This window comes from Lontra canadensis, unplaced genomic scaffold, assembly GCF_010015895.1.
Source record: "Lontra canadensis isolate GAN:19392208 unplaced genomic scaffold, GSC_riverotter_1.0 scaffold122, whole genome shotgun sequence".
NCBI classification, from domain to species: domain Eukaryota; kingdom Metazoa; phylum Chordata; class Mammalia; order Carnivora; family Mustelidae; genus Lontra; species Lontra canadensis.
This window is the reverse complement of record NW_022631116.1, coordinates 2,537,606-2,550,423: the sequence shown is the minus strand read 5'-3', so window position 1 is coordinate 2,550,423 and position 12,818 is coordinate 2,537,606. Positions and strand designations below refer to the sequence as shown.

At 49.6% G+C, this 12,818-nt stretch overlaps 1 protein-coding gene across 18 annotated transcripts in view; it reads right to left on the bottom strand.

The window, feature by feature from the left end:
• Positions 1-2,433: 2,433 nt before the first annotated feature.
• The window catches only part of NCOR1 (nuclear receptor corepressor 1), a 152,705-nt gene continuing 142,320 nt past the window's right edge, over positions 2,434-12,818 (bottom strand). For 13 of the 18 annotated variants that reach the window (XM_032841349.1, XM_032841348.1, XM_032841357.1 and 10 more), the window contains 5 exons: positions 12,261-12,403; positions 8,274-8,327; positions 7,417-7,638; positions 5,007-5,186; positions 3,361-3,548 (listed from right to left, as the gene is read on the bottom strand). In XM_032841349.1, the coding sequence (XP_032697240.1) occupies positions 3,361-3,548; positions 5,007-5,186; positions 7,417-7,638; positions 8,274-8,327; positions 12,261-12,403 (787 nt within the window). Of the gene's footprint in view, positions 3,549-5,006; positions 5,187-7,416; positions 7,639-8,273; positions 8,328-12,260; positions 12,404-12,818 lie in introns of all 18 variants that reach the window. The other 5 variants (XM_032841365.1, XM_032841351.1, XM_032841350.1 and 2 more) reach the window with 2 other exon arrangements.

Sequence of the window (12,818 nt, the reverse complement as noted above, 5' to 3'; positions counted from 1 at the left end):
TCCCCTGCGGCCGTGGGAGAACATACCCGGTCAGAGGACCGTAGGTGGACAGACTACTGTGTGGAAAGAGCCTTACCCTGCTACCGCAGAGAGCGCAAAGTTGAAACCTGCGGGCTAGGGAGCCAGCTGTGCTCACCCCCGAAGGCTCGCAGGGAGCCCTTCGCCCAGGGGAAAGGGGGTTTTTGTAGGTGCCACGAAGGAGCACTGTTGTTGGTAAGCCTCTGCGGGTGGGGGTGTGAGTGGGAATGATAAACATATTTTTGTTTCCTGTGTACATATTGGAAGAATCCTTTCATAATAAACTAGAGACTCTACAACAACGCTCTATGTATTCCGTAATCTTTGAATTTCTCACAAGAACGAACTTAATAGAGTCAGGAAAACAGAAACTAGAAACCTTGAGGTCCAAATCCTCGGGGATTAGACTTAAACTAGAATTTTATATTTTTTTTATATTTATATTTTTATTACGTTTGCTGATGTCAGTTTCTTCCTGCTTTCTGGTAAGCTCATCTCTTACCACCCAGCTAGCTCCTTTATTCAGGTCTAATGAGAAACAGAGTATCAATCAGAATGTCAGTGCAACCCAAGCTTAATTTATTGATTGGTTGAGTTTTGAAAAATAAGTATCACCTACTCACCGTCTGCACTGAGATGTTTTTACCTTTTCACAATGGCAGGGGTTACTGAATGTTAGGTTTGTCACTCCAGGTTTTATTTAAGAATTTTTGTTCCTCTACAAGGATTCAGCTCATGGTCCCGTCCCGGTGCTGGAAAGACTGTAGGTGTCCCCAGACAGTCATCATGTGGGTATTTCCAAGGAAGTTCATTTGCACTGTTGTAAAACAGGGTAGCAAAGCAGGAGGACTGAACCCTTGGCCGTCGGGTCTGCATTCAAAAGTGAGTTGTTAAAAATAGTGGAGTTTAAGTGTCCGAACTATGTCACTGGAGTTTTCAGGGCACAAATATTTTAAAATGGAACCAGCATACCAAAATTAAAGCACTACGAAACTCCCGGTCATGAGCGTGCGCTGGAAGCCCGGCTATTGGGACGCTGCTTTGCGCGGCACCGGGAAGACCTCCGTGGCTGCGGTGTGCTGCCCGCTCGTGCGGAAGGAGGCAGCTTCGGACCACTGAGCTCCCAGCCCACAGAGTGTCCTGCCTGGGTTCACAGCCGACATCCGCCAGTCCTCGGTCCCTCTCGGGGCCCTCCCGATCCTGCCGTGGTGGACGGCCCCCTTCTCAGAGGGTTTGCTCCGTAGGTAAGCTGCGTGCGAGTTCTGTCCTTTCCGTGTTCTGCCCTAAGAAATGGTCCCTCCTCCGCGCCATGGCCGCTGGAGTGGTAACACGCGTGCACTGAGCAGGGGGGCGTGAGGGGTCCTTGAGCGCGACTGCGGAAGTAAAAAGGCTCTCGGGCGACATGTTGGCAAAAGCCAGTCTGATTTGGAGTAGCTCAGGACCTTCAGGGTCCTGGGAAAATATTCATCACCGTCATGTCTTTCGGGTGTGCTGGCGCTATAAATGAACGATACCTAAAATGGGAACTGGTACGGAGAATGTTTACTGTTTTCCATTCACATGAACATTTATGCGTTTGTGTAACAGGGCAGTACCAACTTTCCAAGTGGAAGGAACAGGATCACTGACCCTGCTCTCAAGTTTAGCGTGAGACCCGAAGTCTCCGGGAGTAGAACAGCAACAGGAGTGAAGGCTGAACTTCAGACACACACAGACTTGTGGCCTTTGTCGCTTAATTAATCGTGTGGGCAAGGTCCTGAGCCAGTGCCTGCATTATCCAATTAGGGACCAGACCCTAGTGCTAAGGGCCCTGCGAGAGTCTCGGGCAGGCCGGGAGGCACTCAGTCAGTGGTTATCGTACACCTGCTTTCTCTAGAGTCTCGAGTATTTCTGTTAAAAAGTTTAGATCTATTTAGTCTATAAAGTGCTAATCTGTATCCTCTGCAGAGACCTCAGTCTCTCCCCATTCTCATCTTCAATGGAGTCCCTCTGGAACGGTCCCTTTCCTCCTGCTCCAGAAGGATGCTTCAAGGCTCTGCTTAAGTTGGATGGAGAAAAAAATCTCACAATTCAACAAGCAATTATTAAGGATGAAACGGACCCTCTAGTACCATAATTAGTTTAAAATTCACTCTTTTTAAGGTATTCACTCCTTGAGATTCAGTGAAATGAAAAGATTCAACCATAAACTCTTGCCCACGAGGACTCAAAGGGAGTACTGGCATGTGGCAAATGGGAAGGGACCAAACCGCACGTTCACCGTGAGGCCTCGGGACCAGAACACAGCGCACCTAACAGATGAACATTCGACACGGGTCGTTACCTTCTGGCTCAGCCGATACCGAGCAACCTAAAGACAAGATACTAGTTTTTCCTTTGAAACCTGAGACATTAAGAGCCTTAAATCACACATGATCTGTGTAGCTATGGACAGGGTAGTCAGATTTATTTCAAAACAAAAGCTCTGTTGGGCTGCATCAGATGCAGAAGGAAAAGGATACTTACGGGTGTGGCTACGTCACCAGTGTGCATAACAGTGAGGGATGTCTCAAATAAGCCTTTTTTTTTTTTTAAACTTTAAAAACGGAACTATAACATACCCATGCAGTAATATTTTTTCAGTGCTAATTAAAAAAAATTAAAGCCTGCATTGGAAATTTACAGTATGGCAGAATTTTGTTTCTCTTACCTTTGACCCTAATAACGTAATGTACAGATTTCACGACAGGGTCTGTGTTAAAAATCTAAACATTTCCACAAGATCTGAAACATCACCGGAAATCTGAATTTGGAGGAGACAAAACTGGATAAAAGTACAATGCCCGTGACAGCCAACGTTATGTAACTGGGCTGTATGAGGTCGTTTAGAAGGCAAGGGTTAAAAAGATAGGTGCGGGGTCTGTTTTTTAAAATCCCCGCCCCCCCCCAAAGTTGATGCGCTGATTTGAACATAAGTACACCAGATACTACAGCAAGGGGAAACACTGCAAAAAAGGTCATCTATTTACAGAAGAGTGATTTAAAGACATTATGGTTTTCTTTACAAACAGATGTAGGAACAGGAATTGTCCACTTCTTAAAAACTCTCTATCTCAGCCCTCCACTATTCGAATCCACTGAAGTGCCTGTATCCAAGGCAGCCCCCCGCCCCTCCCCCAGTCTGACTCTCCAAATACGTTTCCATCATTTCTTCATCGTCCGTGGTCCAGGCTCTCCTGAAAAGTCTCTGGGCACGAGTCAGAGGAGGACAGGTTTGTGACCCGCCATTAAAAACAAAACCACCCCAAACGAGAGCCCCCCACCCCGCCCCTCAGCGCCACCGAGCCCGCCTTCCCCACGCGCTCAGTCGTCGCTGTCCGACAGCGTCTCGTACTGCGCAGACAGCAGCGGCGCCGGCTCCCGCTCCCAGAGCCGGTTCTGCGGGTGTGGGGCCGCCTGGGCCGCCGACGCGGGGGCGCACGCGATGGGCGTGGGCGGGGTGCTGCTGAGCATCCGCATGGTCAGGGGGTTGTACGGGAACTGAGTTGAGCCTGACGAGAGAGAGAGAGAGTTTTCAGTGTCATGACCACAGCCGCTGTCCCACACCGCGTTACAGAAGACACAATCATCCTACCGAAACGACCTCGTGACACCGAGAGCACATGGAGCAACGTGGAAGGGCCCGGGAGTGAGAATCTAGAAAGGACACGTGGCCCGAGGACCGACAGCAGCTTAGCACTGCGGAGCCCAGGCATGGACGCTCGGGCCGGGGTTCTGAGGGAAGTCTCGGATCAGGGCGTTTCTGTGGAGAATCCCAAGTAGAAGTACCGCCTTTTAAGCTTCAGCGTCTACACCGAGAATGTGCAGACTCTTAGAGGTAAGGGCAGGAGTGCAGTGTCCTGAGGACGAAGGTCCGGGGGCAGCAGGCAGGTGCCATCTGCTGGCGCTCACTGGGCGGATTTAGCAGGTCCAAGACCTGGAAGGGGGCATGTGACCCCAGCAAGAGCACTGCCACCTTCTGCCACCACCTAGATTTTTCCACTATCCCTGGAAAGCCTTTTACAACAGCTTAAGAAACTGTAAAAGTGGAAAGCCTACCATTTTTATCAAGTCATTCGTTTCATGACTTAATTCCTTCTCTGAGATGCGAGACCGTTCACTGGTTTAGCTGAGACGTTTTCAAACCAGTACACACTCTGTGTACGATGTGAGAAGTTCATCAAGCAAAGGCCTTCAATTATGTGGATATAGTGTCCACATGAAATATATATTCTAATAAATTAGGGGGAGCACATTTCAGATTTTTTTCCCACTGGTATGTATTTAACGTCTTAAAAAAAAAAATGGCTTGTAATTCCGTGAAACCCTTAAATCTACACCAAATACCCCAGGTTTGCCTGTTCCCTTTCAGGACTACCATTACTGTGGTTATCAGGTTTGGAAAAAAAGCTTCAAGCAAGCAAGTACAAAATGGAAAACGTCAGTAAATATCCTAGATGATTGTTTTTCATCAGTCATTTAAACATGTGAGCCTACGAGAGAGAGGATGGCTTTTTCCACTATTCCCCTTTCTTAATTTTGGTTTCTCAGTATTTCCCTAAGACCCTGCTCTAAGAATGTCTACGCAGAGGCTCCAGGCGACGAGTGGGAGCCGCCCGTCGTGCTCAGGTCGGTGCCGGGAGGAACTGAAATCCCAGACGTTCCCAGACGTCCCCAGTCCACCCAGAGCCGCTGCGGGCTACGGCATGCGACATGTGACATGCTGCGGGCATGTAACACGCAACAGCCGCGAGGGCGACTGGCCAGTCCTCACAGCTCTTCCTTGTTTCTGGTAATTAGACCTTGCATTCTCTCAATTCTTAAGATTCTACGCGTTCAGTTTCTGTTTGGAGAGTGGAACCTACTGGTGCGGTAACGAGGTGACCAAAGTTTCTGATTTTACAAGAAGTACTAGCCAAGGCTCGGATAAGGTCACCTGAAGCCGCCTTTGCCAGCAGCGAGTTCCTCACCTGTTGAAGAGGGCCTGTCTTCCCAGGCCCACCCTGGCGTCTGCCTGTGGTAATCCCCTTCTGAGTGTACAGAGGAGACGGAGGAGGGCCTCTCAGTTCCTAAGTAGCCTTGCCCAGGGATGGGAGACTTAGATTTCCTGCTGCTCGACTTGCTGATCAGCTTTGGTTTGCAAACTCCTCCTAAAAGTGAAATAAATTAACTACTGACACAGAGTAATTATGTTCTCAACTTAAAAACCTACCAAAAGGCTGATGGTTACATAATGCTAAGAGAAGGAAGCAAGATGGTAGGTAGCACGAAGAATCTCGATCCTAGGACTCCATGAAGTTAAAAAATGATTATTTAAAAGCCAGAATTTACCTTGTAGCAACTAAGGCAAAAGTTATATCCTCGTACCATAAACTTAAAAACATGTAACCAAGGAAACAAAAATTCCCAGGACGTCATTTCTTTCCTTGGAGCACAGAGACAGGAAATTAGAGCAGCCCAACAAAAACCTGAAATCCTCACAGCCTCGCTGCCTACCAGTTTAGAGAGAAGCAGAGGAGTTCATGCAACACCCAAGGAAATCTCATGCCAAAAGAAAAAAAGCATCGAACAGAAGCCCCTTTGTGGGACTGCTGGACCCCAGCAGTGCTTGCCAGCCCCTTCCGTCCCAGGCTGTTCCTAGAAGTTCACAGGAGAAGGACGCCCTCTCTAGAACAAGACGTTAAAAAGATCTCCCAAGACATCGGAGCCCAGGTGACGGCCCCGGCAGAACTACTTCACCCCGCACCCTGCAGCGCACAGGAAAAGGTGGGCGGAACGCCTTCCAGAACTATCTGCAGAGAAGACATGCAGGTCCGCGCTGTAAGGAAGAGAACATCCTAGGACGAGGGGGAAAGGTGCTGCGGACACGGGGGAGAGACTGTAGCCTGTGTGGAGCCAGTTCCCGAACGGGGCTCAGCACACCTGCAGGAACCCAAAAGGGTGAGGTGAAAAGCCTGGGCGACAACACACAGCAAGGATGAGAACAGACAAGATGCGGGGGGTCACGGCCCAAAGGGAAAGCGGAACACGGTAAAGCAACAGAAGGAGATCGAGATGATGAAAGATCATTAGAAGGTACCAGAAGGGACGAAGACGAGCCGGCAAACGTGTTAGTTGTGTTTTTGAACTGCGAAGCCCAACAAGTGAAAACAGGAGGAAGTTTCCGTGAGCGGAGAATCAGCCCGCAGCCGCGGACGGCCTTGCTGTGCGCTGGAAAACCTGACCCAGAACGACCGCTAACTTATCAGTTAACGTGAGACTGAGGGAGAGAGGATTCTTCGGGCAGATAAACCATCACCAGCTCCAAAGGAGGGCACCCGCACCTTCCTTCTCACACAACTGATGCCAGGAGAGAAATGCCGTCACATCCACAGATGGTCTGAGGAACGTGTGGCGCTGCCAGGTTAAATGCAGCGGCGGCAAGAAGGCGCTCTTGAGTGTGAGCAGCCTGGGAGCGCAGCCCCCTCTGTGAGGAAAAGGGGTGCGACAGCCATACCACATGCCACCAAGGAGGATCACACAACCACAGTCACAACGTCACAACCTTCAAGTACACGCATACGTCAGTCAGTACAATCCGGAGCTAAGACCAGAAGGACCGCACTCCTCTTTCAGAGCAGGAAATGATCCATGTCGTCCCCAAATTAATATATGTAGGTTAAACAAACAAAAAACTTCTGATCTCTTTGATCTTCTTAACCTTAGAGCTTTCGCTTGATGTAACAAGAAAAAAAACCTCTAAACTAAACTGGAAATACTTAGACCTGCAGGTAAATTTTTAAGCACAGAAGAGATCAGTTCTCAATTGAGAAAAAGGGGTTTAAAGGAAGCTTAGAATCAGGTTTTGTGTGTGTGCGCTTCTACCAAGATGTGTGAATGATCTCACTGTAATGTCTGTCCTTTTATGTGTTTATACAGAGACACTTCTAGGATGATGCTTCTCAGAAAAGAACAGTAGCATTTTCTGGGTGATGTGATCTGAAGTTTTTTGTTTTCCTTTTTCCTTACTCTTTATTCTGTGGCTTAAAATTCTTTTATGCTGAACCTATCACTGTTTTTTTTTTTTTAATTCAAAAGCAGAATATGAAACTGCATTTGTATCATAATTAAAATGTGTCAATCCAGATAAGAATTAGATGCAAACAAAAATAATACCCAACACTGAATGGTGACATTTTGCGTAAAAATTTACATCCTTTGAAAGTTTCTGTACGTTACTAAAATGAGCAGATAAACAAACCTTTCTGTAAGGAACTAAACCCTGAAAGGTGAGTCAGAAAGCACATAAAATGAAGTCTCTGGATGAAGCATTACAACCTGGAAATCAACGGGCTTTTTCTTGGGAGAGGCAGCAGAAGAGCCCAAGAGCGGAAACTTTACCTGAATGAGGTGACGGGTCCCCTTCCTCTCTCCGCGTCTCACCGCTGGTCACCACGGAGGTGTTGGCCCCACCAGGCACCACACCCACCGGCTGGGACAGGACGACCCCGTGCTCCTCTGCCTTGTCGTCAAAGCTTCCCATGAGCGCCTTCCTGATAATGTCCTCCAGGCCCAGATTACTGGCAGGATCAGCGAAAGAGTGACCTCTAGAGCTAACGGAGCCTGGAGAGAGACACGCACAGCATTCCTGCGTGGTTCTGAACGGCGGAGCAAGAAGCGAAGGCCTCCAGAGGGGACATAGCACGTGGCCTGCAGCTCCACTGAGGCCCACACGCAGGCCCTGCCACCCCCCGAGAAGGGCCCCGGGGAATTTATTTCTCTGAGCTGAACGCATCATCGCTTGCTTTCATTACTCCACCGTTCCCTCTTTTCTACTCTAGTTTCTACGCTCTTCTTGAATGGTTTTGATTCTCTTTGTCCCTTTCTCTTGCCAGCAAGTGTTTACTGAATCTCAATCCCTTTTTTTTTTTTTAACGATTTTATTTATTTGACAGAGATCACAAGTAGGCAGAGAGGCAGGCAGAGAGGAAGCAGACTCCCCGCTGAGCAGAGAGACCGATGCGGGGCTCGATCCCAGGACCCTGAGATCATGACCTGAGCTGAAGGCAGAGGCTTAACCCACTAAGCTACCCAGGTGCCCCTCAATCCCTTTTTATTGCTACTATCTCTGTCCCCTCCCTGACTAAATGACAGGATTTCATTCACTCTTGCATCCTGGGGCGGCCCCCACTATGCCGTCGGTTGGCGACGCGGTCTGCCGAGGCCCGCCCGGGCGGCAACCCTGCTGCGCTGCTTACCTGATGAGGTGACCGCCGGCAGGTTGAAGATCTCCGTCCCAGGCTGGGCGGCTGCTGTGTGTGAACAAACGTTCGAATTAGTGGAGGCTCAGCGACCGCACATGCCAAGAGAGTCTCACACCCTCCCATAAAATTCACCTTTTTATTCTCCACAATCGCAACCTTATTTTTCACCAATTAAGTGAAAACAAAGGGAAAGAAATTTTTTTTTTTTTTTTTAAAGAAACTCTGGTAAAAAACTGGAGGAGGCAGGAAGATGGCAAGAGGGGCAGCAGAGTCAGAGGCAGAAAGAGACGCTGCGCTGCCGCAGAAACACGAGGCGAGGAGGCCAGCGTGCTGGGAGGACACCTGGACCTGAGGTGACCCCGGCCAAGGCCAGCCAGTCTGAGGCGGCCTGACCTCAGACCCCGCGGGGAAGAGCGTGGAAGTGACTGTGGGTTTCCCAACAGTTTCCGTGGGTCACCGTGGACTACTGTCACAGTCCCGGGACGAGCCCGTGATCAACAGGCAGGCAGCGTGGGAACAACACAGAAAGCACAGAAACGGGAGGAATCTGGGAACACAAACGGTGTTTTCATCCCAACCTCCGACTTGATGCTGAGAACTGGGAAGAGAGAGAAGCATGCGGGGAGCAGGTGGGCGGCCAAGCAAGCGGTCCCAGGGAAGGATGTGATGTTGGGGATGCGTCTGCAGCAGGACGGACCCTGACCTGGAGAGAACACCGGGCTCTGGAGACGGGGGTATGTGTGCCTTGAAACGAACTTTCTTAGTCAGGGAAGCTTTAAACTGGCAACAGGAGGAGAGGAGAAATCTCCAGGAAGAGCTTACAAAATCAGGACGGTTTCCCTACTATGGGGTCAGGTGAAACTTAGGCAAAGAAACCGAACCTAAAAAAATACAAAGTGACAGACACAGCCTCGCAGTCCTCACGGAAGTTTGTGAAACAGGGCTCATTCATTTGTCAGACAGGTATTTAATGAACAATTCATAATAAAATCACCTTCTTACTGATCAAAATGGTCAGATAAAGACAATTTCACATTTTCAGCCAATGAGGATACGAAGATCCTGTGCTTAAAATGCTAAAATCCTTGACCTCTGGAGCTCAAGGTTTAGCGTGGTTCCCCTGAGGCCATCACAACAGAATCCCCTCGGTGCCTCAGTAACGGTGCTAGGGTCCTGGGGCCTGCAGTTCAGGGGCCTGTGATAGTATCAAAGTGTGGGGACCCCTGTTTAAAGAGATGGGCGAGCTCGTGAGGGAACAGGACACCGGCTCAGAAATGAGCAAGGGAGAGTGGCATGTGTGAGCTGTTTGGGAGGCTGGGAGGCAGACTCGACGATGTACGGGGGACGATGCCCAGAGCGCGACAGTGGAGCCACCGCGGAGTTAAGCGTGGCGGGGGGGCGGGGTGACAGACTTCTCCACGTGGACAGGTGGACTGCTACAGTGTCAGACATTTCAGAAGCCAGATACCCGAGAAGACATGAAGTCTGCAAAGGTACGTAAGTAAAACTCAAGTAGAAAATGCTGAAGTCCAGATACAAGTTCAGGAGTTCTCAGCACACGGTTGAAATTCCCAGAGTGATGACATGATTCGGGGATTTTATCGCGTGAGCAGAACACTGGGAAACCAACATCCGAGGGCCAGGCAAAGCAAGACTGAGCGGCTGAAGAGACATAACACATGGCCAGAGAAGTAGAGGGAAAAAACACGGGAGAACGTAGTATCTGAAAGGCAAGAGAAGAGAATATTTCTGGAAAAGGAAATGGGTCAAGCGTATGTTTTTCGAAGAATAAAGTCACCGGGCACACTGAACTGAGAGACGGACTTGAAACAAAGTGGTCTCGGCTGCTGACAGCTTGGATCTCTCCGTTCTGTTTCCCCAGGACGACTGAATGTGCCCTGGGGACCCATCAGCCCACTGGACCCTACATAGAATTCCTTAACTGTCCCATTCCACGCTGGAAAACCTTTCTGGCAGCCAAAACAGTCCTCCAGCAATTTGTTCCTACTTGCCTTAAGACACTCATACATTTATCGCGTGTTAAAATGAGGTACTGGTTTCATTACACATTTCCAGAGTAGAGACCATCTGTCATTCTGTATGCGCCCGGCACAGGACCCGGCTCAGTGACTGACTGCCAGATGACCGAGCGAGAGAGCTACTGCCTGAGGACATGGGAAACAGGTGACAGAAGTATAAAGGAGGCTGCTTCAAGTCACGTGGCATTTTCCTATCAAGAATCTTTTTCCCGTTTATAAAAAATAAAAAAAAATAAAAAAAAAAAAGAATCTTTTTCCCACTAAAATGGCCAGACCCGGACTAGAGAGGCGGAGTGCAGGCCGCGAGGCGGAAACAGTTCGAAACTGTGCTCGGGCAGGCTCCTCGGATCCGACGGCGAGCACGCCACATATTTGTTGGTGATATTTGAGCCACTGTAAGTAACAGATGAAACCAGTGATGAGATGGGGAAATGCTGTAATGATTTTTTTTTTAAAGGAAAGGATATCAGCAAGCCTGACAGCAACACCAGCCAATATTTGAAAATGTTTTCTTTGAGACGGTTTGCTGCCCCTTCAAAAGAGACTGTTCACAAACAACAGCCAACACTGGGCTCATCCTTTCTTCTCTCGGATCCACCTTTATTGATCACAAAGGGTCAGATCCAGACGCACAGCCACCTGGCAGTTTGGGGCTCCCAGCCCACACTGTCCTGTGACAGGGGCAGGAGGCGAGCCGGCGCAGAGCACAGAAACAGAGCAGACGGGGGACGACCCAGATCTGGCAACTGTCGCTGCCATCCCTGATGTGCTTAAAAAGATGGAGAAGTGGGCCCGAGCGAGCGAGTGCCAAGGAACAGAACACGGGGAACACGTGCATGCTGCCCCAGAGGGAAGGTCTGCGTGCGACAGAGCTGCGTCCTACCGAGGAGTACCCAGCACGCGGACGGTGACGCCACCAGCACAGAGCCGCCGGAAGGCCGCTGGCACACGGGAGCAGGACCACAGCCCGAGACACACTCGCCAGGTGACCTGCCCCGCTTCCTAGACGCCTGCATTTCCTCATCTGCACACCGGACACCACTGCACTGCAGGGCGTAGGGCTGTTGTGAGGCTGGAAGGAGCTTATACGTGCTTACAAGTCCCTAGAGCTGTCTCCCTCTATAGGACTCGAGCTGTTTGCCATCGTTACTCTGTCCCTGCGTGGTGGACTGACCACGGCTGCAGATGAGTGCCCGATGACTCAACCGAGATCCAGGGAGACCGTGCCAGGGCAGCAAAGGTGACTGCACAGCACAAGCACAGACTGCCTCGGCCTGTACGTGGCATTGGGAACGACAAGGTATAGCAAGGGAACGGTCTGGCTCAAGGGCAGCACACTAGAAGAGACTTTGATATTTATTCTGGTACTAAGTACACTACAGCCTAACTGTGTACTGGTTACCAGAACCCCTCATACAGTCTTAGAGTCCCTTAATACTGAGAGATGCACTTGGGGGAGATCATACCACCCTACGCACAACCTACTGGAAGGCGGAGCTAAATCAGGTGGTTTTCTGTGGAGAGCACGAGCTGGGGAAAGCACGGGATGAACTGTGGACGAAACGGGATGTTTCCAGAGGGAAGGACATGACTTGTCTTCAAATGGCGGAAGAGAGATCATGTAGAGGAGTCCCGAATGGATAAAACTAAGACCAGTGGTTAAAAAACAAACAAACAAACAAACAAAAAAACCTGTGGAGAGCGGATCCGCCCCCCAGAAGAGAAGTTTCCCAGGCCCCGCACATGTTCAGAGAGAAAATGGGCAGCTTCAGCAACAGCGCGTTCCTGCTATCTAGCAGGCAACCCACAAATGGGCAGTCGAAGAAATTAAGATCAAATGCAGCTGGAGCCTGCAAACTCAAGGATGCACAAGAGGCAACACCGGAGAGAGCATTATCAATGCAGGTTTTATTTTGGGATTCATGAAAGAAATCCCACTTACCCATATCAGAGTCACCTCCACCAGAGGAGTTCAACTTACGAAAAATCTCCTGCTTCTTTGATTTAACCATGGGAGACGTGTTTTCAAGCTTGGTGAAGAAGGAAGGCAAGTAGCTTATACTCCCTGGCGAGCGGGAATCATTCCTGTGGGGACACAGTCGTGTCTATCGTTAGTTCTGTTTTGTCATGTGCCCCTAACCCTGGGGACTTCCACAGTGTTTGGGAAAATGACCACTTCCCCATCTCGTGTGTGTGTGTGGTGACAGCCCCACATTGTATTTCAGGACACAAACAAACACATGAGCACTTGCATAAAAACAGGACAGGAATGGAGATAATCTAGGACAGAGATTCTTAACAAAGGCGGAATAAGCAGCAAATGATGTTAAAAGGAAAACTTAGAAACAGCCCACCCGCTGCCATCTGCCCAACAGCACGGACACCGGCCTATAGGCAAGCGCCACTTGCCTATAGAACGGCGAGCACGTACCTAAGCAATCAAAGCTTGTACACATGGACAGAAGAGCTACAACGCTGAAATAAAACCACCTCCATTAGA